General features: G+C 41.5%; 4 protein-coding genes across 4 annotated transcripts; 2 read left to right on the top strand and 2 right to left on the bottom strand.

Moving 5' to 3' along the window:
* Nucleotides 1–162: 162 nt before the first annotated feature.
* LOC109478785 (ATP synthase subunit beta, mitochondrial) lies at nt 163–5,443 on the top strand. Its single transcript, XM_019780573.1, has 11 exons — nt 163–318; nt 1,382–1,558; nt 1,805–1,979; nt 2,252–2,373; nt 2,508–2,692; nt 3,126–3,284; nt 3,702–3,824; nt 4,217–4,429; nt 4,551–4,670; nt 4,814–4,895; nt 5,097–5,443. Exons 1-11 carry the CDS (start codon nt 198–200, stop codon nt 5,189–5,191), a joined length of 1,572 nt encoding a protein of 523 aa, XP_019636132.1. The 5' UTR covers nt 163–197; the 3' UTR covers nt 5,192–5,443.
* Nucleotides 5,444–5,543: 100 nt separating this feature from the next.
* On the bottom strand, nt 5,544–9,729 carry LOC109478786. Its single transcript, XM_019780574.1, has 9 exons — nt 9,584–9,729; nt 9,085–9,309; nt 8,530–8,617; nt 7,802–8,034; nt 7,403–7,505; nt 6,825–6,943; nt 6,404–6,491; nt 5,954–6,036; nt 5,544–5,833 (listed from the first exon to the last, which is right to left on the bottom strand). The coding sequence occupies exons 1-9, from the start codon at nt 9,640–9,642 to the stop codon at nt 5,797–5,799; spliced, it is 1,035 nt and encodes a 344-aa protein (XP_019636133.1). The 5' UTR covers nt 9,643–9,729; the 3' UTR covers nt 5,544–5,796.
* A 374-nt stretch (nt 9,730–10,103) lies between these two features.
* Nucleotides 10,104–11,657, bottom strand: LOC109478745. Its single transcript, XM_019780463.1, has 4 exons — nt 11,466–11,657; nt 11,129–11,219; nt 10,719–10,843; nt 10,104–10,263 (listed from the first exon to the last, which is right to left on the bottom strand). Exons 1-4 carry the CDS (start codon nt 11,639–11,641, stop codon nt 10,149–10,151), a joined length of 507 nt encoding a protein of 168 aa, XP_019636022.1. The 5' UTR covers nt 11,642–11,657; the 3' UTR covers nt 10,104–10,148.
* Nucleotides 11,658–12,376: 719 nt separating this feature from the next.
* On the top strand, nt 12,377–20,385 carry LOC109478852. The gene is made up of 15 exons (XM_019780669.1): nt 12,377–12,657; nt 12,933–13,260; nt 13,560–13,631; nt 13,975–14,046; nt 14,468–14,539; nt 14,806–14,892; nt 15,123–15,194; nt 15,558–15,629; nt 16,031–16,105; nt 16,393–16,535; nt 16,934–18,339; nt 18,597–18,701; nt 19,057–19,161; nt 19,486–19,631; nt 19,900–20,385. Exons 2-15 carry the CDS (start codon nt 12,953–12,955, stop codon nt 19,913–19,915), a joined length of 2,751 nt encoding a protein of 916 aa, XP_019636228.1. The 5' UTR covers nt 12,377–12,657; nt 12,933–12,952; the 3' UTR covers nt 19,916–20,385.
* Nucleotides 20,386–22,193: the final 1,808 nt, after the last annotated feature.

Here is a 22,193-nt window from a genome sequence, read left to right as displayed (position 1 = left end):
ACATTTTGGTAAGTATAGACCCCGAATCTTAGTAAAAGGCATAATCTTAAATATCATATGTTTATCATGGAACATTTATGAGTTACAGTGGCTTTTATAATATTGAGGAAAAATTGACATCCCCATTTCGGTTTATCGAGTAGTCCAAGCCATTGATTTTACCCAGTGTGCAGTTCGGTCTCCTTCACCAGTCAGCCATGTTGCGGACGGCAGCTCGGGGAATCTGTACGGCGGGCCTTCGGGCCTTGCAACCCGCCATTAAGCGCACTATAGTCACCAAACCGCTCCTGAGAACACTACCAGCGTGTTCGTACTCAAGTGAGTGGATTTTCACGTGTTGTTTTGTCGAAATTTTCTTTAAATTTGGTCCTAAACTTTGCCCTTGCGGGAAGGGCAGTTCACTTGAAATGGCGGTCATGCCATGTCGCGGAAGCACCCTAATTTATTGTCATGCACAGAAGCTAATTCTCCGATGAGATTACAAATAGCTAGCTCAGTAACGTGCTATATGTTTCTAAGTTTCTATTTGTCGGACCAAAATTGATGTAATGTCGGATTTTTATGGAAAAAAGCTCGAATTTGTGGAGGTATATGGGGAGCCTCGTTTTCGTGCCGTGCCGGTAGGTTGATTGTGTTGCCCACATGTCCGTTTCGAACGTAGTCGTTGAAAAAAATTATATCAATGTTTTACAGGAAATTATTAAAACGTTTAAGCTGTCAGTTTCTCTTCCAAGTTATGCGCCTTTTTCAGCCCGAATGTGTCACAATTTGTCTTGGAAATAGTGACCCAAATCGCAAATTAGGCCCAGTGGACCACCACCCCCCATCCCCCTAATCGAAGGTCACATTGTTAAGGGGGGGGGGGGCAATATCACTTAGTCAGTGTTCAAGGAGTTTTGACGAAACTGGGTATTTTTCTAACCCAAGCATTGTTAAGAGACTGAAATATTTTTTGTCTTTTACGTCTTATTTTGTATATTTTTGTCATTTAAGTTGCCAACAGAAATCTCTTATCAACAAAATATAATTGTTTCTGGTCAACAAATATGAAGGTCATTTTCCTATTAAGAAACACCTTCTGTTTTCCATTAATACTTCTCCTAAGCTACTTCTAATTCTATACAACACTGGACAAATCCCTGGTTTGGGCCTCCCATCAAAAACTACTCAGATAATTGCATGTGGTCTTTTCTGATGTTGTCAGTTCTATTAACAAATTTTGATCATAAGTCTGAAAGTTTTGAGGTATCAAGAAATTACTTCTTCCATATGTAGCCACAACTCCATGGTTCTAGGTTGCTTCAAGTTTGTCTATTCCTTCATGAAGTAGAAAAACTGTAATAAAGTGTATCCTAACCGTATCTTAACCTGATTTCCCCAGGACGTACCTATGCTGCTGAAGCTGCTGCCAAGGCTGAGCCCATTAAGGGCCAGGTCGTTGCGGTTATCGGTGCTGTGGTGGACGTGCAGTTTGACAGTGGCCTGCCACCAATCCTCAATGCCCTGGAGGTCGCTGACAGATCACCCAGACTGATCCTTGAGGTAGCACAGCATTTGGGTGAGTATTGGAGCCTTTCTTCTTTCTTTGCAGGTTTATGGAAAGTCTTGCAGTGAAATTGGTTTCTTTTGTTGTGAAAGAAATTCATCTTTTTGTCTTCTCATGTTCAAATGTAAATTGCATCTAAATGATTATTCTTTGTAATTTGCTGCAACATGGTGGTGATCTGTATGGACTATGGCAAGTCATGGCAGTGATACTTCTAGATGAAAGTTGAGGGTAATTAATTGCACCTCTTCCCAACAGGTGACAACACGGTGCGTACGATCGCCATGGACGGTACGGAGGGTCTGGTGCGTGGACAGGTGTGCACAGACGTGGGGTCTCCCATCAGGATCCCCGTCGGCCCCGAGACGCTCGGCAGAATCATCAACGTCATCGGAGAACCCATCGACGAGAGAGGACCAGTCGACTCCAAGAAGTATGTAATTACAATAGAACAATAGCTCATTGCAAATACATTGTATTAAAAGAAATGTAGATGCTACTGTTTTAGAATATCATATTTGTGCTTGTAAGAAGGGGGTTAGTTGGTGCATACTTGTAGAGGATTTGTGTAGACATATTTTCCTTGCACTGTTACCATCCCAACTCTCCTGACTTGTGGCCTCAGTATTGCCATAAAAATGTTATGTTAAACTTTATAGAAGCTATGTGTAGGCCTTCGTTAAGTGGGCTTCCATGTTTCACCAGGACTGCAGCCATCCACGCTGATGCTCCCGAGTTTGTGGAGATGAGTGTAGAGCAGGAGATTCTGGAGACTGGCATCAAGGTGGTGGACCTTCTGGCTCCCTACGCCAAGGGTGGCAAGATCGGTACGTAGACTATCTTAAGGACACAATACATGTATTAACATGATGTTATGTTGTATGGCATTTATCCACTTAAACAGTTGAAATCAAAAAAGGTTTTTTGGAGTTAAAAAACATTCTGTTGTAATTCTGTCCAGGTCTGTTTGGTGGCGCCGGTGTCGGCAAGACTGTACTGATCATGGAACTGATCAACAACGTTGCCAAGGCCCACGGCGGCTACTCCGTGTTCGCTGGTGTAGGCGAGCGCACGCGTGAGGGCAACGATCTGTACCACGAGATGATTGAGTCCGGTGTCATTGACCTCAAGGGAGACAAGTCCAAGGTCTGGTGCATCTTGCTCTTTTTTTTTACAAATCATCTACCAGCTCTGTTTCTTGACTGACTGTAAAAATGTTAGCAGTAATTCCTATTTGTTGTAGTTCATCCGTGAATAGTTTCATCAGGTTAGCATTAGTCAATGAATAAAGAGGCTCTTTTATACAAGAGGTTTATTCAGTTTTGGTGACCATCTGTCACCTGTGCTGTGCAATGTGAACCAGTCAAATTTGCCCTGAGGAAGGTGACAGACCGTTACCGAAACGTAATCTGAATAAAAATCCTTGGTTGTGTAAAAAGAGTCTCTTCACTCAATCATTTTAGTTCATGCCTTCATACAATCAATCATTTGAACAGTTTCCAGCTTTACACTACTGAGGTATGGGTTGTGCAAGGGAAAGGAAAACTGAGAATTGAAGTGTTTGATCCTGTTGTTGTAGGTGGCGCTTGTGTACGGTCAGATGAACGAGCCGCCGGGTGCCCGTGCCCGTGTGGCCCTGACAGGGCTGACTGTGGCTGAGTATTTCCGTGATGAGGAGGGACAGGACGTGCTGCTCTTCATCGACAACATCTTCAGGTTCACACAGGCTGGATCAGAGGTCAGGGCTCAGTCATTGATGACATTATCAACTTTCTCATCTGTGACCAACCCTTAAACATCCTTAAAACAATTGTGGATGATGTTCTTTTAAAGTAGTATACGTTTCCAGGGTAGTTAATAACACTGTCAATCTGTAACAAGAACTCACTTTCCTGTCTCTGGAACCCATGGGGGACTAGCCATTTACCAATTTTAGGCCACTTACAAGCATTTAATTAGTGTAACTTGAGGTAAAGTACTGTTACTTAGTGATTAAGTATTTTTGGACCTGTACCAAATCAATTTTTGTGGTACAGTACCTACTGTGTATACAGAACTAGTTCTTCTAGTAATGCTTGCAGTGTTCTAAAATGTAAGTTTTGAACACGATATCCTTTGTATCAATACTGACCTTTCTGTACAAACTTGCCGCCAGGTGTCTGCCTTGCTGGGCCGTATCCCCTCTGCTGTAGGCTACCAGCCCACCCTGGCCACTGACATGGGTACCATGCAGGAGCGCATCACCACCACCAAGAAGGGTTCCATCACATCTGTACAGGTGAGGTGTTGTCACTAAAACAGAACTTTTCTTATTCATGCCTATTGAATTGATTGGATATGATTTTAGAAACAGACACTTCAGGTAGCATCAACTACCTTACATCAGTGACAGTGTCATTACTGTGTCATACTTTCTTCACTGTCACTGACGATAGTAGTGGATGCTACCTGAAATGTCTATTTCCAAAATCATATCCAGTAAATTGCTTGAGGAACTTTTTTTAGCATATTTTATTACCTGGATGTCTGACCTGTTTTATCATCAATTTAAAGATGAGTGGAAATGCATCTTCAGTTGCATAGTTCGACTCAAATATTTCCATGCTAGAAAAAGCAGAATAATTACTATCAAAAGTATTCTAACATACATGGTTGCTTCTTTACTTCCAGGCTATCTATGTGCCAGCTGATGATTTGACTGACCCCGCCCCTGCCACCACCTTCGCTCATTTGGACGCCACCACTGTACTGTCCCGTGGTATCGCTGAGCTGGGTATCTACCCCGCTGTCGACCCCCTGGACTCCACATCCCGTATCCTGGACCCCAACATCGTAGGAGAGGAGCACTACGCCGTCGCTCGTAGTGTGCAGAAAACCCTACAGGTGTGTGCTTTTCAGACTTGGTCTCTGTAGAAATATCAGCCATGTATGTGTTACACTAGATTACAACCAAGTCCAGTATACAGACATTTGTGCTAACACTAGTTTCTTGCTTCCCTCCCAGGACTACAAGTCCCTGCAGGACATCATCGCTATCCTGGGTATGGATGAGTTGTCAGAAGAGGACAAGATGACCGTGGCTCGCGCCCGTAAGATCCAGAGGTTCCTGTCACAGCCCTTCCAGGTAGGTCCCAGTGTAGTATTCATTGTGTTAACATATCTCGTGTCTCTGTGTCCATTGCATACTTGTGTGGCAGTAGTCCTACTATATTTTGAGTCTGTTCTCAAGTACAAAGCACAAAGTACAATGTTCTGATTTTCAACAAGGTGGCAGAGGTGTTCACAGGCCATCTCGGCAAGCTGGTTCCACTCAAGGAGACCATCAAGGGCTTCAAGGGAATCATGAATGGTGAGTCCACATTGTGATTGTTTCTTGTCCTCATAGTTAAATTGTACTATTATAGTGTATTTGACTTTTAACTGTATTGGAACTACATACCTTTTGCTGTAGTCACTGTTTCATTTTTTTTCTAATTCATAATGTTCTTCTGTTGAAAATATGTTGTAAATAGAACAGAGTTTTAAATACGTTTCTCTCCTCTGACTGCAGGTGAATATGACCATCTTCCCGAGGTCGCCTTTTACATGGTGGGAACCATTGAGGAAGCCGTGGAGAAGGCAGACAGGATTGCAGAAGAAATGTAAAATCTAGCTTCAACCTCTATTTAGAACAATTATAAGCAACCCCAAGAATATCTTTTTCTCACCGTTTGAAGTTTGTGTCCAACGAATGAAGAAGTTGATAGTAAGGATTTTATCTTCTTCTGTCAGAAGTCCAGAGTAATAAGTCCAATTTAGAGGAGAGTCCTGCTTTTGTTGTGAACAAATCCAGATTGTACAAGACATGTTTGTCTCTCCGATGTATGTTCCAAAATAAACCCTGTGGTCACTGGAAAAGACCTTGAGTTTGTCTTCATTTGATAGTCCTGGCAGGTTTTAACAGTGCTGTGAGATAAAACTTAAGTGATTTCTACAGTTGGTTGTTTTCATAATAGGGCTCTAGACTTACATCATACAATAAACGGACAGGCTTACATTGTATCAACTTGTACTTCTTATCACGACTTTATTTTTAAACATCAAGTTTGAGTCATCAGTTTTTGATAGAAAAGATTGTGGAAAGAATATTTATGGCTTCATCCTATCACACCATGTTCCTCAAACAATTTCAGATTCGAATGGTCGCCATTGTCCATTGAATTTGACAGAATAGTGCTTCAGATTTAATATGGCAAGGTCTTGAACAGGTCTCATCTCCATCTATTCACCAACAGCAATGTTAAGGCACTGGAGAATAAAGAAGAGACAAAAAAGTTAATGTGACAGACTACTGATATAGCAGGAAACATCACAGGAAACATTTTCATGGTTAATGTAAGGATAATATAAAGTCTTGATACCACTCACCAAATAGTCCACATCAGACTCCCCCTCACCGCTGTAGTTCCACCTTTGTGCAAACAACATTGAGGACTCTCCAGTATAAACTCCTGTCAGAAAGAAATACAGTATATGTATCAACTTTTTGTTGGTACAGTCAAGGACATACAGAAGTATAATGTCCTTGGTACAGTTAAATTTGGTCTTAATGGTGGCTCAAGTTCTATTGTTTGTCACCCTCAACTGTGGTAAAGCATGCGGCCAAGTTTTCACTACGTAAAATTGTGCTTAAAGCCTTGTTTCAATCTTATCCCAATGGCAATGCTGTACAGATATGAAGCACTTCTTATCTTCAATGAAATTCCCTTAGGGGCATCTCTCAGGGAATTTTTGATGTGACAATTTCCAAGATGACATACTGGTAAATATAGAGAATGAGGCAATAGCAACCACTGGCATTATGACTAACAGACTTACATAAGTATTGGGCACATTTGGGTCTGCACCAAGCACAATGAGCCGGTTTCGTTTCCCTTCTGTACAGCGTAGACTCACAATGGACGTCCTGTTGAAGATGCAGGTTGGTATTATTTATTTTGATTAAATGATGGACTACTAATGTTCCATGTGGGGCCCTGATATGCTTCAACAATGTTGTAATAGGTTTCTTCTAAATACACAGTACAACATTGTTGAAACATAATACATGTAATGTAATGTATTTCTTATAGAAATTTGCCCATTAGAACAAATAGCTTGTCTTTAGGGAAAAAAATTGCACAGCTACAACTACTAGTATCTTACAGCATGACAAAGAATAGGAAAAGAAAGTAGTGAAATTGAATTATCACTTATAAACTGAAAAAAAGTTAAATGTTATTGTGCTAAACAGACTTGCCTGTCCTCAGAGGCATACACGATGGACACAGGGCCGTTGTCATTGGCTGTTGCAAATGTAGAGGAGTCCTGCTTCCCCAGACTGACCTCTGACCCATTCAGGGAGCTCCTTCTGCAAACCTGGGAAGTCAATTTGCAGTTTACTAAACTCTTCTGAAACAGGCTAGAAACTTTGGTGATTTTGAAGAATAGAACTGTATGTTCAGATTATTTGTCAAGCAAGCAATGTATTCTACATGTAGCTGTCTTGGAAGGCATTATATATATACAAATATGTTCTCCTTCCAAAGACATTCAGTTCTATCTAAATTATCAGGAAAATTCTGCAAAGAAGTTTACATATATGTTTCTGACTTAAACTGAAAGTGATAACCACTAAACATGTATATATACCCCATATTATAGTCGATCTCAAAGGGGCATTTCAATTGACAGCAATTTTGCAAAAAGTTTGTACGTCTTTTGTTTGTTCTGCAAGCACGTCTAACCCTCGGAAGACGGGGAACAGCAGACGCTAAACCGGATTGCGATTGACTGTGTTCTTCTGTTTAAGCAGCGAATGGTAAAACCATGACTTACTGCCACATCCTCACATTTCCCCTCAGTAAAGGGAACACAGGGGTTGAAGGAGTAGTAAAAACCATCTTCATGTCGGGGTGGGGACAGGTGGTGGTCTTTGAACCTGTGTACAAAATGATAAACAACAAACATTTTACACACAGATTATTTAAAGCACCTACCAGAATGACTTTTTTTATGATACAGTAATTATGTATGTATAGCATGTCAGCAGAACGTACTGCACCTGCGCAAAACCCATAATGTATTGTGCATAGAACTTTGGCAGAACGCATATAATTGAATACCCAAATAGACAGTACAAAATAAGCAATAGAGAATTTATCTAGATTTATTTTGTATGATATTATTATAATACCATAGGATAGTTTACCAGTTTTGCAAAACAAACCAACTCACAGTGGCTCCCCTGAAGTTTGCTCCAGGTTTGTTAAGTCAATGTAGGACCTGTTCTGGAACATGCAGGCACAGTTGCTATACTGTACACAGTCTGCCTGGGCTGGCCTGGTGGTGTTGGGGGTAGGGGGTGGCACAGTGACGGGTGTGAGGGGGGCTGTGGTATGAGGGGGTGGGGCTGTTACAGGTGTTTCACACATCCCGGGACAGGCACAGGGACTTCTTAGGGTGAAGAGCTGCCGGAAGACAAATATTTATCAGTGTAAGTAGTGTGATCCTGTTTTCTGCTTGGCAATATATTGTACATCATGTGTAGGGCCACACCGATTTAATTTGTTGGTTCTCAGACTTTTTAGAAAAATGAAAAGCAATGAGAAAATATAGGCCTGGGTGAGAAAAAAATCTACCACAGACAACCAGCCTCATCCTTGTACTACAGTTGTACAGTACCAGTTTGTTGAAAATTAATTGATTCTGATAAGAACTTGATTAAAATGGTGTAGCCTAACCTTATGAAAACTAGCCTACTTTTTGGGAATGCTGACTATGTTCTTTCCTCAGGTAAAAAGATACACATCAAACTAGTTGAGACTGAACTTAAAAGAACAGTTATTCATCCAACCACTTATCCCCCAACTAAGCCATATATACCTATAGTTTATTACAGGATGATATCAATGCTACAGTGAAACAGTCATCTCTATTCGAGCCAAGTACACTGGTTGACTCACATACTGTCCCGTAATCTGTGGGTTTGGTCCCTGGGCTTCAAAGGACTCCTGATGTCGATCACACACCAGCTGGACTAAAGATAGGAGTCTAGGGAAAACATATACCATACAAACACTGTATTCCACTGTACTTCAGTCAGTTTTAGTTGTTCTGCTTACTTAATGTATAATTTTGTTACATTTCATTCATTTTACATGTATTCTGTTTTGGTCTCCAGGAAGAAAAGTGTTTTCTAGATGTAAAAGTGTTCTCTAGATCTAGATGACCTCACTAATGGAGGTCTTGATAAAACAAACAAACAAACAAACAAACACAAATGAGTCAAAGTCATGTACTATGTACTATAAAACCTTGTGAACAGCTTGCCATGTGTCAGACACTTTAAAAAAGCCAAGTGTCAAATTACCGGCACAACACGTAAGTGTAGATGACTATACAGTATTGCATTATCTTATGACCCTTACCCAGTAAACCAAATCCAAGACTTATGATCACAAGCATCAATGTAACTTCATGGAGAGTAAACTATAAGACCATGTACAAATGTTCTGTACCCTTTAGAGTCGTTCCTGTCTGTTCCATACGCAATGTACAGGTTTGAGCCAATGTTGACGAACGCTGCCCTGTCCTGACTCCCGAGGGAGTTCTCCATGTGTACGCCGTGTGTTTGCGTACTAACGCAGGCCGCTGCATCCCGACATGACCCCAGCGAGAAGGGGTAACAGGGGTTGTAGGAGTAGAAGTCCGAGAACTCACTGGGACTCAGGATGTCACGAAACCTGCAGGTATGTGTACATCATTTTATAATACTGATTGTAACACTTTAACACAAATACCAATTACCAAGCACACTTCAGACAATGGGAATGTCAATAGAATTGTGTGGGCTTGAAGTGTTGAATTAAACAATCCTTTTGTAAACTTTTGGGCAGAATCATTTATTTTTGGTAGATTTTAGGAAAATCTAGGAGATTGGATGTAAAACAAAATTCAATGCTGGAGCTGCGTTGTCTGTGATGTAACAGTGAAGTGGAGGATTGCAGTACTACTCACGCAGGTCCGTCCTTCCTCCCCAGCCTGTGCAGATCCACCATGCCGCTCCCATCTGTCATGTTACAGCTGCAGTTGTCCACCTGCTGACAGGTGGCATTACTGGGCTTATTGCAGCCACCTGGACATGCACAGGGTGACTTCAGGATGAAGTGCTGAAAAACACAATCATCGTCTGTCAGTCAAATTACTGTCTATTAGCAGAGGCTTACAGATGCCGAGGGGGTTGACTCTCATCTGACAAATGCCCAAGTGGCTAGGCTAGCAGATACAAGATCAAGAGGTCAAGAGTTCGGTTCCTGGCATTTCTGGGAAAGACACTTTACATGACTTTCCTCACTCCACCCAGGTGTACAATGTGTTGTACCTGGCTTGTTCGGGAGGTGGAAGAAGAGGACTCCTTCCAATACCGAACTCAGTGGATTGACAACCCTTAGTCCCTATGGCCTCAGAAAGGTTATATCTTTACCTTTTTTTATCCCAAACAGTTGGCTGTTTCTATGAAATTATGACTGTTTGCATGGTTAATGGTTTAAGGCTATGAGTAGGGTGGCCCTTACATGTTTATTTAAGAATGTAGAGAAAAAAGTTGCCTTACATAAAGGTTGATGACATTCGGGTCCTGCCCCTCTGCTGTGAAGGTGGTCTCTCCACGATCGCACACAAGCTTCACCTTAGTCTCCCTGTAAACAAACAAACAACTTCACATCAATACAACATGATTCCCCAGCCGTGGCACACAACCCAGAACTAGCTGACTGCTATGATTTTTCTGGGCCTGGTCAAACTGGGATAGTTTTATACTCACCCAAGTTCTAATCTGTTTTGAACATTGGACATGCACTGTCTGTTGGACACTAAAATAACTATATCTAGCCACAAATAATTGCTTACTACATTGATTTTTTTTCTGTGATTTAAAATCAATACTGCTGTGTTGAGTTTCTATGTATAACAATGACTTTCTTATATCTGTAATACTAGTAACCTTACATGTATACATTGTATCTGACAATGCCAAACAATAGTATATGACATAGAAAAAAGCACTCTACATTACTGTCATAGATGATATTAATATGAATGTACATAGTGATACTGCAACAATGTCTGCACCTAACTATAAAATGCCCCCTACCTCCTGGAGGAGCCTTGTCCAGCGAAGTATCTGAGGGTTAAGTCTTGTCCTTCCTGGATAAACTTGGCAGAGTCTTGGGTTCCCAGTGGGAAGTATGTCTTGAGCTGAGGCACATACTGGCATGCCTGTAACACGTTTAGTATGTGGTTTACTACATTTACTACAAGGAAACTGACAGAAAAGGACAATGGCTTTGCCTAATGCTCCAATCTTCCCTGCTAATATCATACATTTGTATGTCAATCAAATAGTTTCTTGATTTGTAATATGGAGACCATAGATACTAGTGGTACACACCTAGTCTTCAATGTTCTTGTATATGAAGCTGAAAGATATGGAACACAGGGAATACAGTCCAACAGTGATATTGTCAAAAATTATATAATACAACAAATATTATGATAACATACTGAGACGTCTTTGCAGGTGCCCTGTGTGAAGGGTTGACAGGGGTTGTAGGAGTAAACGTAGTCATCACTGGCAGAGTTCACGTTCTCAAACCTGAGGAGTAGAAACAATGGTTAAAACCTAGGTAGAGATTGCAACTTAGCATTTAAGGGCATGATGTAACATTTTTGCTACCAAAAATTGAAAAAATCCTGTGGTCGTAAATTACTTCCATTTTTCAAAATATTTGTGTAATTATCTCACATTTCTGATGTTATAGTTTGTTACATCTAAACATGTTAAATCTGACTAGATCGAAGTACGGTCATTACCAACCAAACAAGCAGCTACCGTACTTACTTTGGTAGGGCGCTGTCAGAAGAGGCCAGGGCGCTGAGGTCTATCTCTCCCGTCCCGTCACTCATACGGCACGTACAGGGCCCTGTCTGGTCACATGTGGCGGCTGATGCTGTGTTTGTAACCATTAAACCACACGACACAAGCAGCAGCAGCAGTGCAACTTCGTATAACGCCATTTCTGTGGGTCTTCCACACAAGTGGTCAAAGTTTTGTTTGCTCTTGCGCAGTGCATGACGGGATAGTTATTATGATTCCTCTACGGGACCCTTCATGTGATGATAGGCTGCCGCGTGAATTCAACCAGATTATCTTTATCAGTAATGTTTATATCGGTCCGCTCCTTGTTGTGCCGATGCTACAAGCACGTACGAGCACTTTATTTGTGTGTACAGTTGTGGGAACTTGCGCCTGTGCGCGCGCGCGCGCGTGTGTGTGACGGTAAACAGAAAATAACACCTGTTATGTTATACGGTCTCTAGACGTTTAGCCGCCAAGACCATTTGCCGCTAATCTTCTAGCACAGTGTGGGACAAAGGTGCCCCCCACAGAATCCATTGGTCTCCCACCGGCCGTCAATGATTTGATACAGGAAGCCAGTGGATACAGATGGCCAAACAGACTCCCCTAGCCCCACAGAATCTGCTTGGAGATTACTCAAGATGACGCCATCTAACCATAACCCAACCCAACCCAACCCAACCCAACCCTAACAATAGAAATGTAGCTACGAAGAGTGTATATAAGTCTTAGATTTATAGACCAATTGTACAGGTCAAGGCGAATCGTCTCACACGTTGAAAAGTGATGGAGAAATGTCGACAGGACAGATTCCAGGCTAGGCTAGTTCATCATTATCGCTTTTTGTTGAATATAATACATGTTCCTGTCTGTTCCCGAGTGACTGGTGTTATTGTTCGATTTCGCGCGAAGAGGTTCGGTGTTCTTCTGACTCTTTTTTTCGAACATCGTTGGAGAACGAACATGGCCGCGCCCTTGTCGACAAAGAGACGTGAAAACGCGATTTAGTAGGGATATATTCATCCATCATCGGTCCTACACATTAAACCTCATTTCTAGAACGGTCTGATGATGCTAGGTTTTATTACGTAACTATCGTCTGCACGTGACTTTTCGTTGTCCTGGCAACGACGGACAATGACACTGTATGGTGCGAGAGACTAGAAGCGCGGAGGTAAGTTGTTATGAAAGTTCTCCTTCCTAAAACGAGCATTCAAACCAATGTCGGATAATATTGGAAGAGGTGTTGTAACTTATTATGACTTCACTGTTGGGTATCCGTTCACAATAACGCTGGACATCATATACATGTACTTAAGTAGCAGCGAAAGAAGTCTGTTTTGTTTGTCAAATGCCAGTCTTGATGTGTTTGCTATGTAGTACTGTCTGCAGCATATACATTGTTTTTTTAAAGCATTTTTAGAGAATTTTTCTCTTCTTGTTTGAAAGGTTTTCAACAGGGACGAACGATGGGCCTGAAGACCTTGTACTGCGCGACTGTGTTTCTGTGTGTCCTCGGCTCTTTGTTGCCCGTGTACTCAACAGAGAGGCATTCAGGCAGGCAGTCTGAACCAAACCCTCCGCTAGCTTCATCACAAAAGGACGAGTCTCAACTCCTGAAGGGAAAACAAGTTCGGTCCCTGTCAGAAAACTGCCCCTTTGAGTGCGACTGCAACCCAGGTACGCTGCAGTGTAGTGAAAGCGTCACCAGGGGGAGCCTCACAGAAGTGCCGGACAGACTCGGAAGCTACCCTGAAGCACGGCAGGCTAAAACATTGTAAGTGCAGATCATCAAATTGCGCAATTTGTACTTGATTTCCCTCGTGTATGTTGCCTTCATTGAATATTGCACATTGACTTTGATCTTTGGATGAACGTTTTGAATTAGTGAACAAGGAGCAATCATGGGGGGGGGGCATAAGGATCATTGTGTATTCACTGACAGACCTTAAATGCATCTATCTTTGACCTTCGATGCATCTGTCTTTTTTTTAACGCTCTAAACTGTCTCCTTTTTTTGTGGAATCGCCAGTTTAGCAAAGGTAACGTTACATTACTTGTACATTCTTTCTCCAGAAATTTCGAGGGAGGCTTGATCACCAAGATTTCTGATGGGGACTTTCTCGGGCTCAGCCAAGCGGAAACGCTGTGAGTCTCTAACTTCCCCAGATATTCTCTCTTTAAGATATCTAGATCCCATTTAAGCATTTTTCGTACATCTGCTGTATTTACTGTCTGTGACATTAACATGATATGACCAGGATTGTTTTTTCTAGTGTTTAGACTTTTAGACATACACTGTAGGACCTAGCCTGTACCAGGCTTTGGGAAGCGGGTAGAAAGAGTGGTCAAATAGACAGATGATGAATCCAGGGGAGTTTGTCCACGCTAAGAGAACAATTTACCGCTCCCAGAATGTATACGAAGCTGCTTGTACCATGTTTGTTCATGTTGATGTTTTGTAAATTAAGACCATTTACTATTTTGTTAGAAACCTGAGACATAACCGACTGAAGGTCGTCACTCCTGCTGCCTTCCAAGGACTGAATTCTCTGCGTCAGCTGTAAGTACATTCAAGTAGTCTTGATCAAAAGACATCTGCACTCATACATATACATCATGTGCGTTTTATTAAGGCCATGTTGATTTGATTATATGTTTGGCTAGATGTAACACGTTGTATTATACCTGTCCTTGGTGCTGAAATGATACCAGTAATGTTTACTGAGGCCATGTTGATTTGATTATGTTGATGACATCCGTGTTCTCATGAAGGTAACTTTTTTAGCCAAACTTTTTTGTTCACAGGCTGGCATCTGTTCTGGGGGTCCCAGAAGATGTCATTCATAGAATCAAATTAACATGACCTAAACTAAACTAAACTATACCGGTGAGCTGAAATTTTTGAATTCTTGGATTATTTGATTTTCGGCCAAATTCTCTTTTCTTATTACATGTACCTTGCTGATGACATTTCCTTTCAGCTTTCTTGACTATAACAAGATCGAAGAACTTTCCGCCGGGGTGTTAGATCCACTGGCCAACCTGAAAGTTCTGTGAGTATGATTTCAATATCTGCCTGATTCAATTTGTTCCTTTTCTTTTCTCAATGAAAGCTTGCATCAGTGGATAGATAAATGAACAGTCATCAGGCCGCAAAATAGATGAACCTGTTACGTTTGATTTTAAACCTTCTTGATTTAAATCATTTCTGTTGAAATTCTAATCGTGTTTTAACCCCTTCCCCTGCTACCTGACCCATAACCAATATAAACGGCTACCTTAGCAGGTTGAATGTTAACTTTACTGTACTTTTCCTCAGGGATCTGTCTCACAACGAGCTGACCTTAGATGACCCTGAGGACACGCCCTTTCTGACATCACATGGTCTTCAACACATCCAGACACTGTGTGTTGTTTTCTATAGATTTACTATCAATATGTTAAGGAATCGATATTTTCAAATTTGAAAACTTCAGAAACACACTATAAGTCATTCTTACTTGTTATATATTCAAAATTACAATGTATATATTTAGCAATACACTAGACCTCATTCCATCATTGCTTAGATTTTCAATATAAATAATATGTAATAATAGAAGAGTTTAACGAAATCTGATTCAACTTTTTCCTCAGAAACCTGAGTAACAACGCTATCCAGAAGATTTGGGAGTACACACTGGTAGGACTGGAACATCTAACCACGCTGTAAGTCCCAATCAACATTTACATAACTTCACATATTCAATAAGTTATTTACCGCAATGAATGCCGGTCAATCGGTGTTTATATTATAAAGGGGTGCATAGCGCGGTGTGTGTTTGTGTAGCGTTAGCCTTAATATAAGGCCTTTATTCAGTACTACTTTCGTCTACTGTCACAACTAAATCACCCATTACAGCATGTAATGTTGTGTCAACAAAACTAGACCCAGCAAAAATCATCCATACCTGACTTTGAAAACTTGAAATTATCTTTATTCTTTAACTGACCGTTCTAGAATGTTCTTTAGAACAGGTAAACAAACTGTGATGTAATAATGCAATAGGTCCATTCTTTCATGTATTGCAGTATTCTTGACGACAACCCGCTCCAAGGCGTTCAGCCGGATGTCTTTGCCCAGTTACCGCGTCTGGAGGAACTGTAAGTAGACAGAAAAGTGACAAGGCGTTTTTTTTCAAACTTCCAATGAAACCATATATCTGTTAACGACCCATGATGATGATAATTATAAAACTTGATGATAATTTGAATTTACATCGTTATACACGTCAAACTTGGACGAAAGTTTGTTGATATTTCAAAGTGAGAAGCAAGTCGTTGGTTAGAAATATTCAACCATGCATGTAATGTTGGGAGTGTTCCCAAATGTCAATCATTATGACTAGCATTCTAGATCTATTTGTCCTCATTTTCCATTACCACATTCTGCTGCTGGTCTGATATCCAGTCCTTGGTTCTGATTAGTGACTGTGTCTAGTCTTTGACAAATTGTAAAAAGGGATGTCTTCTGCATGTTCTATCAATGTACTTACACCCTCCAGGTCCCTGGTAGATGTGGACCTACCACCAGAGGTCATTCTCAGAGAGCTTCGCAATCTCCCCAACCTCAAGCGCATGTGAGTTCATCCTAACTTGTCATCAGAGTAAAAATATTTCAAATTAACTTAAAAGTCTAGAAGCATTCGCCAGTGATTGATTCGTGTTCTGAGTACTGGAAAAGTTGTGTGACAGTATCTAGCCATCTTTTATTACTCCTCTATTTCTTTTCAATATATCCTTTGCAAAATATTTCTTACAATCCCTTATCCCATCTAAAACTGCAACCATTGCCTATAGTATTACGTTACTAGTATCAAAATGGAGCCATCCACAGTGGTTTCAAATTGTCTTACGTTGCTTCCAGTCACCTTGGGAACGGCCGTGATCCGTGCAACTGCGCATGGGTGAGGGTGAAAGCGAGGCTGAGGAGACAGGGCGTGGTTCTTGTTGAGCCGGACGGGGCACCAGAGTGTCGGGACGGGGGTTTGAGCGTGTGCGTCACAGCAGGTACGTCTGTTTCTAACAGTTTTACCTTCAAAAAGCCATGTGCGAAAAAATACCTGCCCAAACGCTCATTTTGGTAGTATGCCATGACAACCAAACAAACATTTGTTTATGCTCTTATGATCACAACGAAGTCATAAAGAAACATTGTTTCTGTGGTGCATTGTGAATATCCATTTATCTGGTAATAATTAATATGTGGTAACAATAAGAATCTCAAGCCAAGATTGTAACGTAACAAGAAAGTTTGTTTTAAAACGTTCTATTTACGAAATGCTGTCAACATAGTAGTACTTTCCTATCCTATTCCTACAAGCGTAATTTTATGTAATTGTACCGTTATCATTTAGGGCAGATGGAATTAAACTGTCACAATTTCAATCATATTTAAAATTCCTCAGAATCTTCGGATGCCAGAATCTTCAGAAAGGACAATGCCCCACGCAACGACAAAGCACCACCGGTAGTCAAGCTGTCGTGGAAGTCAGTCAGCTATGGAGCGCCATCTAAAAAACACAGCAGTCCCTCGATTCCACGACTAGAAAAGGCTGCCAAACGCTATGGACCCACAAAGACAACACCGTCTCAACTCATGCACATTGTTAAGGACAGGCTCCTACGCACAGAAAGCAAGGAAAGTGTGAGTTCTGAAACTGACACCTTACCCTGGTGGAACGCCAACAAGATGAAGGCTCCTGCACAGAACGAGTTAAACTCCAACATGGCGTCGGAAAAATCTCCCCCCATTTTCCCCTGGTGGCATCCACAGTACGTTCGCACATCGATGCTTCATCAAGTATTCAAGATGATGAAATTGCCGGTCTTTGAGAACGACATAGAAAAAGAAAAGCCTTCTACTACAGTACTTTGGTGGCACCCGGACTATGTTAGGTTAGACTCAAAGAAATCAGCACATGCACAGGAGTTTCCGTTTGGCTCTCAAAAACACCCAACATTTACTGGTTTCAACAAGTCCCCAGCCAGTCAAAAGTATGGTATGTTGGACAGAATCGGACATCGCAATGGAGACAACAGGGCGAAGTCAAGGAGGGAAGGTTACGCAAACGTGCTGAAGTCACTTTATGGAAGCCCAAACAGAAATAGAAACTACCTTCAGCCGGAACTGGACGAGCTGGGCAGAAGTAGACTCCAAGCCAGTAGCCGCAGTCGCCCAGCCATCCATCGACCGCCTTACAAATACGAGTACCACAAACCACGTGGAATGTATGGGTACTCACCTAGACTGTCTTCACACCCTACCAGATACGGCCTCAACTATCCCAACAAATATCAGTATGGCAAAGATCATGGGGCACAGCATAGGCACGTCCAGTACAACTCACATCAAAAAGACGTCAGCCAAGACAGGAACATCAAACACATCTTGACGGGAATCAAGGAAATGCGTTCTTTTGTTGGAGGAAGGAACATGCACAATGCTGTGGAAAGTGGCAGAAAGACTGGCCGATATGAACAGACAAGCGAGAATTATCATGGACATCATGGAAGTCGCGGAGGGAACGAATGGCTGTACGACATCTGGAAAAAGACAACATCAGAAAGACATGAGAGCGAAAGAGGATCCCATCATGGACGTCAACACGGAATACAGGCAACTAACGGTATAGCAATGGCTAAACAAGAAGCAAGGCTGCCATTCGTCCATAGAATGGAAGAAGAAACGATGGAAGACGACTTTGAAAGGCTGAGGGAGAAAGTAAGGAAGCTGAAGACGAAGGTCCACCACATGGAGGAACTTGAAGAAGAGAGGAAGAGGGAACACCACGGGAAGAAACCAAAGAACAAGGTGAACATACCTGATACCTGTAGAAACATTTGTGTGTATGCAGATGGTCCACTTTAAAACTGCATGGTCGAACTTTCTTCGAAACAAATTGGGTGAAATGGTCAAGTTGAAACTCAATAAGGAGTTAAACACAACAAAGCATCTTCTACAAGTTATTCAGCTATTCTTTTTAACTAAACAAGTTGTGGACACGAGTTTAATTTCTTGTTACAGTTATAAAAGGTCAAAGACAAAACGTGTACTTCACTTTCTTCTAGGGCCGAGAAGCGCCGCCTGACAGCCGAGAGAGGAAGTACATGGTGCCTATCCTGTTACCCCTCTCCTGCATTGTTGTGGTGCTCGTCATTGCTTTTGTCGTCAAGGTAACGGCAGTTTCTCCAAGCGCAGTGTGACGTTTAGGAATTTCTTTACCTCTTTGAACCGTTACTTCTGAACCTCTAGGGTCCTCTTTGATGGGCAACAAATGTTTTGAAAATGTTTTCTGTGAAACTTTCCCTCTATTTCTCTGCAGTGTATGTTGCCAACTATACACCTGAAAGATCCACCCACATGCTTCTATCAGATACTATAGCTAAAGATGAAGGGATACATGCTGTAGCATGGCATTTTTGGGGTAATTTGATGTAACATGTTGTATTATGTCTGTCCTTGGTGCTGAAATGATACCAGTAATGTTTACTAATGACTGTGATCTCGATTTTCCTCCCTTAATTTTAGACTCTAAACTCCCGCCGCCAAGGTGCTCCAGTGAAACAGACTGACGATCATGGCTGGCTGTCCAAATTCACCAAGATTGGCAAGAAGGCCAAGAAGAAAGTCAAGGTGACACAACATCATTAAAATGTTCAAATTTTTGTTTTGAAATTGTAGACTTCTATTGCTTTTTAACCCTATAGACCCATAATGTATGATGCAATGGCACCTAACAATAACTATTGTGTTCACTATACTACTTGTGCAAATTTTTAAATCAAATTGCTGACAAAATCAGGTATGCATATGAAACTGGTTGCTGAATAAAAGTTCTAAACGGGAACGATGCAACTCCAGATGCAGTGTGCTAGATGTCGGTTAGCTTGAGGAATGACCCCACTCTAATATACTGTATGTATGTGGCTGTTATTCTGTTTTGTTGCAAATTTACAGAAGCCTATCTGGGCCATGGGTCGGGGTGCCAAACAGCTGAAGACCAACCGTAAGCAGGCCATGAGTCTATCGGGGGACCAGGAGGACTCAGAAGACGAAGAACTGTTTGACGTCAAGAAAGAAGAACCTTCCTTCAAGGCTTACAGGCGAGTTATTAGATTTTCAACAGCAGATTTCTGGATAGATGGATAAAATTCATAAACAAATCAGCAGGAAACTACATACACTCTCAGACCACCGATAGTTTCTGTTTCTTGATGATCATGAAATATCGCTTCGTCAAACCTTTTACATCTTCTGCATGGCCGCTCAGTTAGCCACAAACTTTTGTCTACTGTTGTCTTACACTATATAGGGAAGTCCAACCTTGATGAGTTCGTATTGTATTTCATCAACCGATCTTTTTGTCTACAGAAAGAGTAGAAGTTGAGGAAGGAGACGACGGCTCCATGGATGCCTGCCTTTCTAACCCAACTCCATATATGTCAACACTTCTTCATGCACAAGATTTCAACGTCACACAAAGACACCCATAACCTAGCCAACGATGAGTGTACAGCTCTGCGATATATAACCTCCTAAAATACCTCACATGGCTACCTACAAGTACATGAGCTACCTGTCACTACAGGATGAAGAAGACTTCGTCACACACTAAAGGACATGATCACTGTTGAATTGGGAGGAAACACTCAACCAACTGAGCGAAGAAACCAGTCACTTTGCTGATATTGTAGCTAGCTATAGCTTCCTTTCCGCGTCAATAAATAACCCGTATTTGCAACACTGCCACATGTGAATGTAGACGTGCCAAATGATATACTGTTTCCACTGAAATGCCAGTGCCACTCGTAACCCTCTTTTACTTTGATTGTAGTCAAGAAAGGACAATAAAAATGGCAGAGCATTCGTCTGGCCCAGCTGAATTCTTTTATAAACGATCAGAGAGTGAGGAAGGGTGATTATTAACTTATTAGGAGGTTCACAAAAAAAGACCGCTCATGTCCACTGACAATGCTATCAATAAAAGGCGACCTATAAATGTTACATACAGTTGAATATATTTCAATTTATGCAACTGAGTTGTAAGTGTTTCATCTTGTAGAAAAGGTGCGTTTTCCAGAGATTATTGGTTTCGTGAACGCTGAAATGGCAACATCATTTTCAACCGCTCATATAAGTGATCCTATGAATGTTTGTCCCAAAACGAACATATGCAGGACTAAAATGTTCATATTTTGATATACCCGTGATACTTAGGTCGTCGTTGCGAGCCCCAATGTCAAGAACAAGATCAGGAAAGATATGAATGAAAACCAAGCAGATGGTAAGAGGGGAGGCTTCTATAGACCGTGGCAATCCTCATGCTAAGATTACAATTCCCCTCCTACCATCGATAGCCTACTCTTTTTGATTGATAACCAATCCCTTTAATTCATTGACGCTCTAAAAGGAGCGCGCGTGTGTGGTTTTCACCACACTGTGTGTTTAACATTGGGCGGATGGCGTTCAGCACCAAGGACAGGCACCGTTTGCACGGAAACGTGTGGTGCGCGTACATGAGCCGGGGCTGATTAGATTAGCAGATTCCGGCTACTACACGTTCGTTACCAATACTTTGTTGCTGCTGGCGCTACCTGTGTGTAATTTTGACACAGACTAGTCCGAAATGGTGGACAGAGAACCGTTATTTTTGAGGGATTGACTCTTGGTGGTAAAGTAGTTGTGGTCATCAGGGTAGAAATTAGACCAGCTGTTGTGCACAGCTGTGTAAAAACCCCACGTGGCACGGCCACTCAGTCTGCGTCTGTTGCGGTCACGCGAGGAACAGTAACGTTACTATTACTGAGGAATTATTTTCAACTTCTTGGTAAATTTTAGCTTCTGGTTGGAAAAGTATTCACCCTAACGTGTAGAACAAATCTTCGGGGATGTTTTACGGCGTAGTCGTGCCGTTTTCTGGACTTTTGACGAGAAAAATCTGCATTTCCCGACCTGGTGGATTTTTGGAGAAGACGAGAAAATGGCGCCCGTTGGAAGGAGGGACAGCGTGGTCGGGGGAGGGCAGAGTTTTCACAAGGTAAGACAAGACAAGAAACCATGTCGTCAAATTGGTTTCCTACAAACTGGTAACAGCACGTAGCGGTGGTTGCGGTATATTCGTGGTAAATTTGTGGGATGTTGAGAATACAACGCGCTAATTTCTAGTTTTTGGTCGTCTTTTAAAAAATATGTCTTCGCTGTTTTCTTCACTCTTCACGTCTTCTCTCGGAATATCGCAGTTGCAAAATATTAGTATTGCTACTTTTCGAGTTAAATTTTGAAGAGAGAAAAGTGGACGTTACTTTCAAATTATTTCTGTATATATAATGTCCTTGCTTGGTCCAAGATTTGTGTCCCTTGTCTGTGAAACTAAAAAGAAACATGGCAAGAATATTTGTGGGACATTTCCCCATGGAAAACACTAGAATATGTCTGTTGAAATGTTCAAAGCTATTTTGAAACATTATTCTTTAGTTGGCTAGATATTTCAGAGCGGTATAAAATGACAAAACATGTACATGTTATACCGGGTATTCAGGTTCTGCATCAATCAAAAAATGCTAACTTTTTGGCCCTAACAGTTTAAGTAAGTCTGTTATTCTAGTTGTTACAGTTGTAAGTACAGTTGTTGCTATCTGACAAGTCTCCTCCTGGGCACATTTTTT

This window comes from Branchiostoma belcheri, unplaced genomic scaffold, assembly GCF_001625305.1.
Source record: "Branchiostoma belcheri isolate BF01 breed outbred unplaced genomic scaffold, Haploidv18h27 scaffold45, whole genome shotgun sequence".
Taxonomy (NCBI): domain Eukaryota; kingdom Metazoa; phylum Chordata; class Leptocardii; order Amphioxiformes; family Branchiostomatidae; genus Branchiostoma; species Branchiostoma belcheri.
The sequence above is the reverse complement of the archived record's forward strand: the minus strand, read 5'-3'. Positions and strand labels throughout refer to the sequence as shown.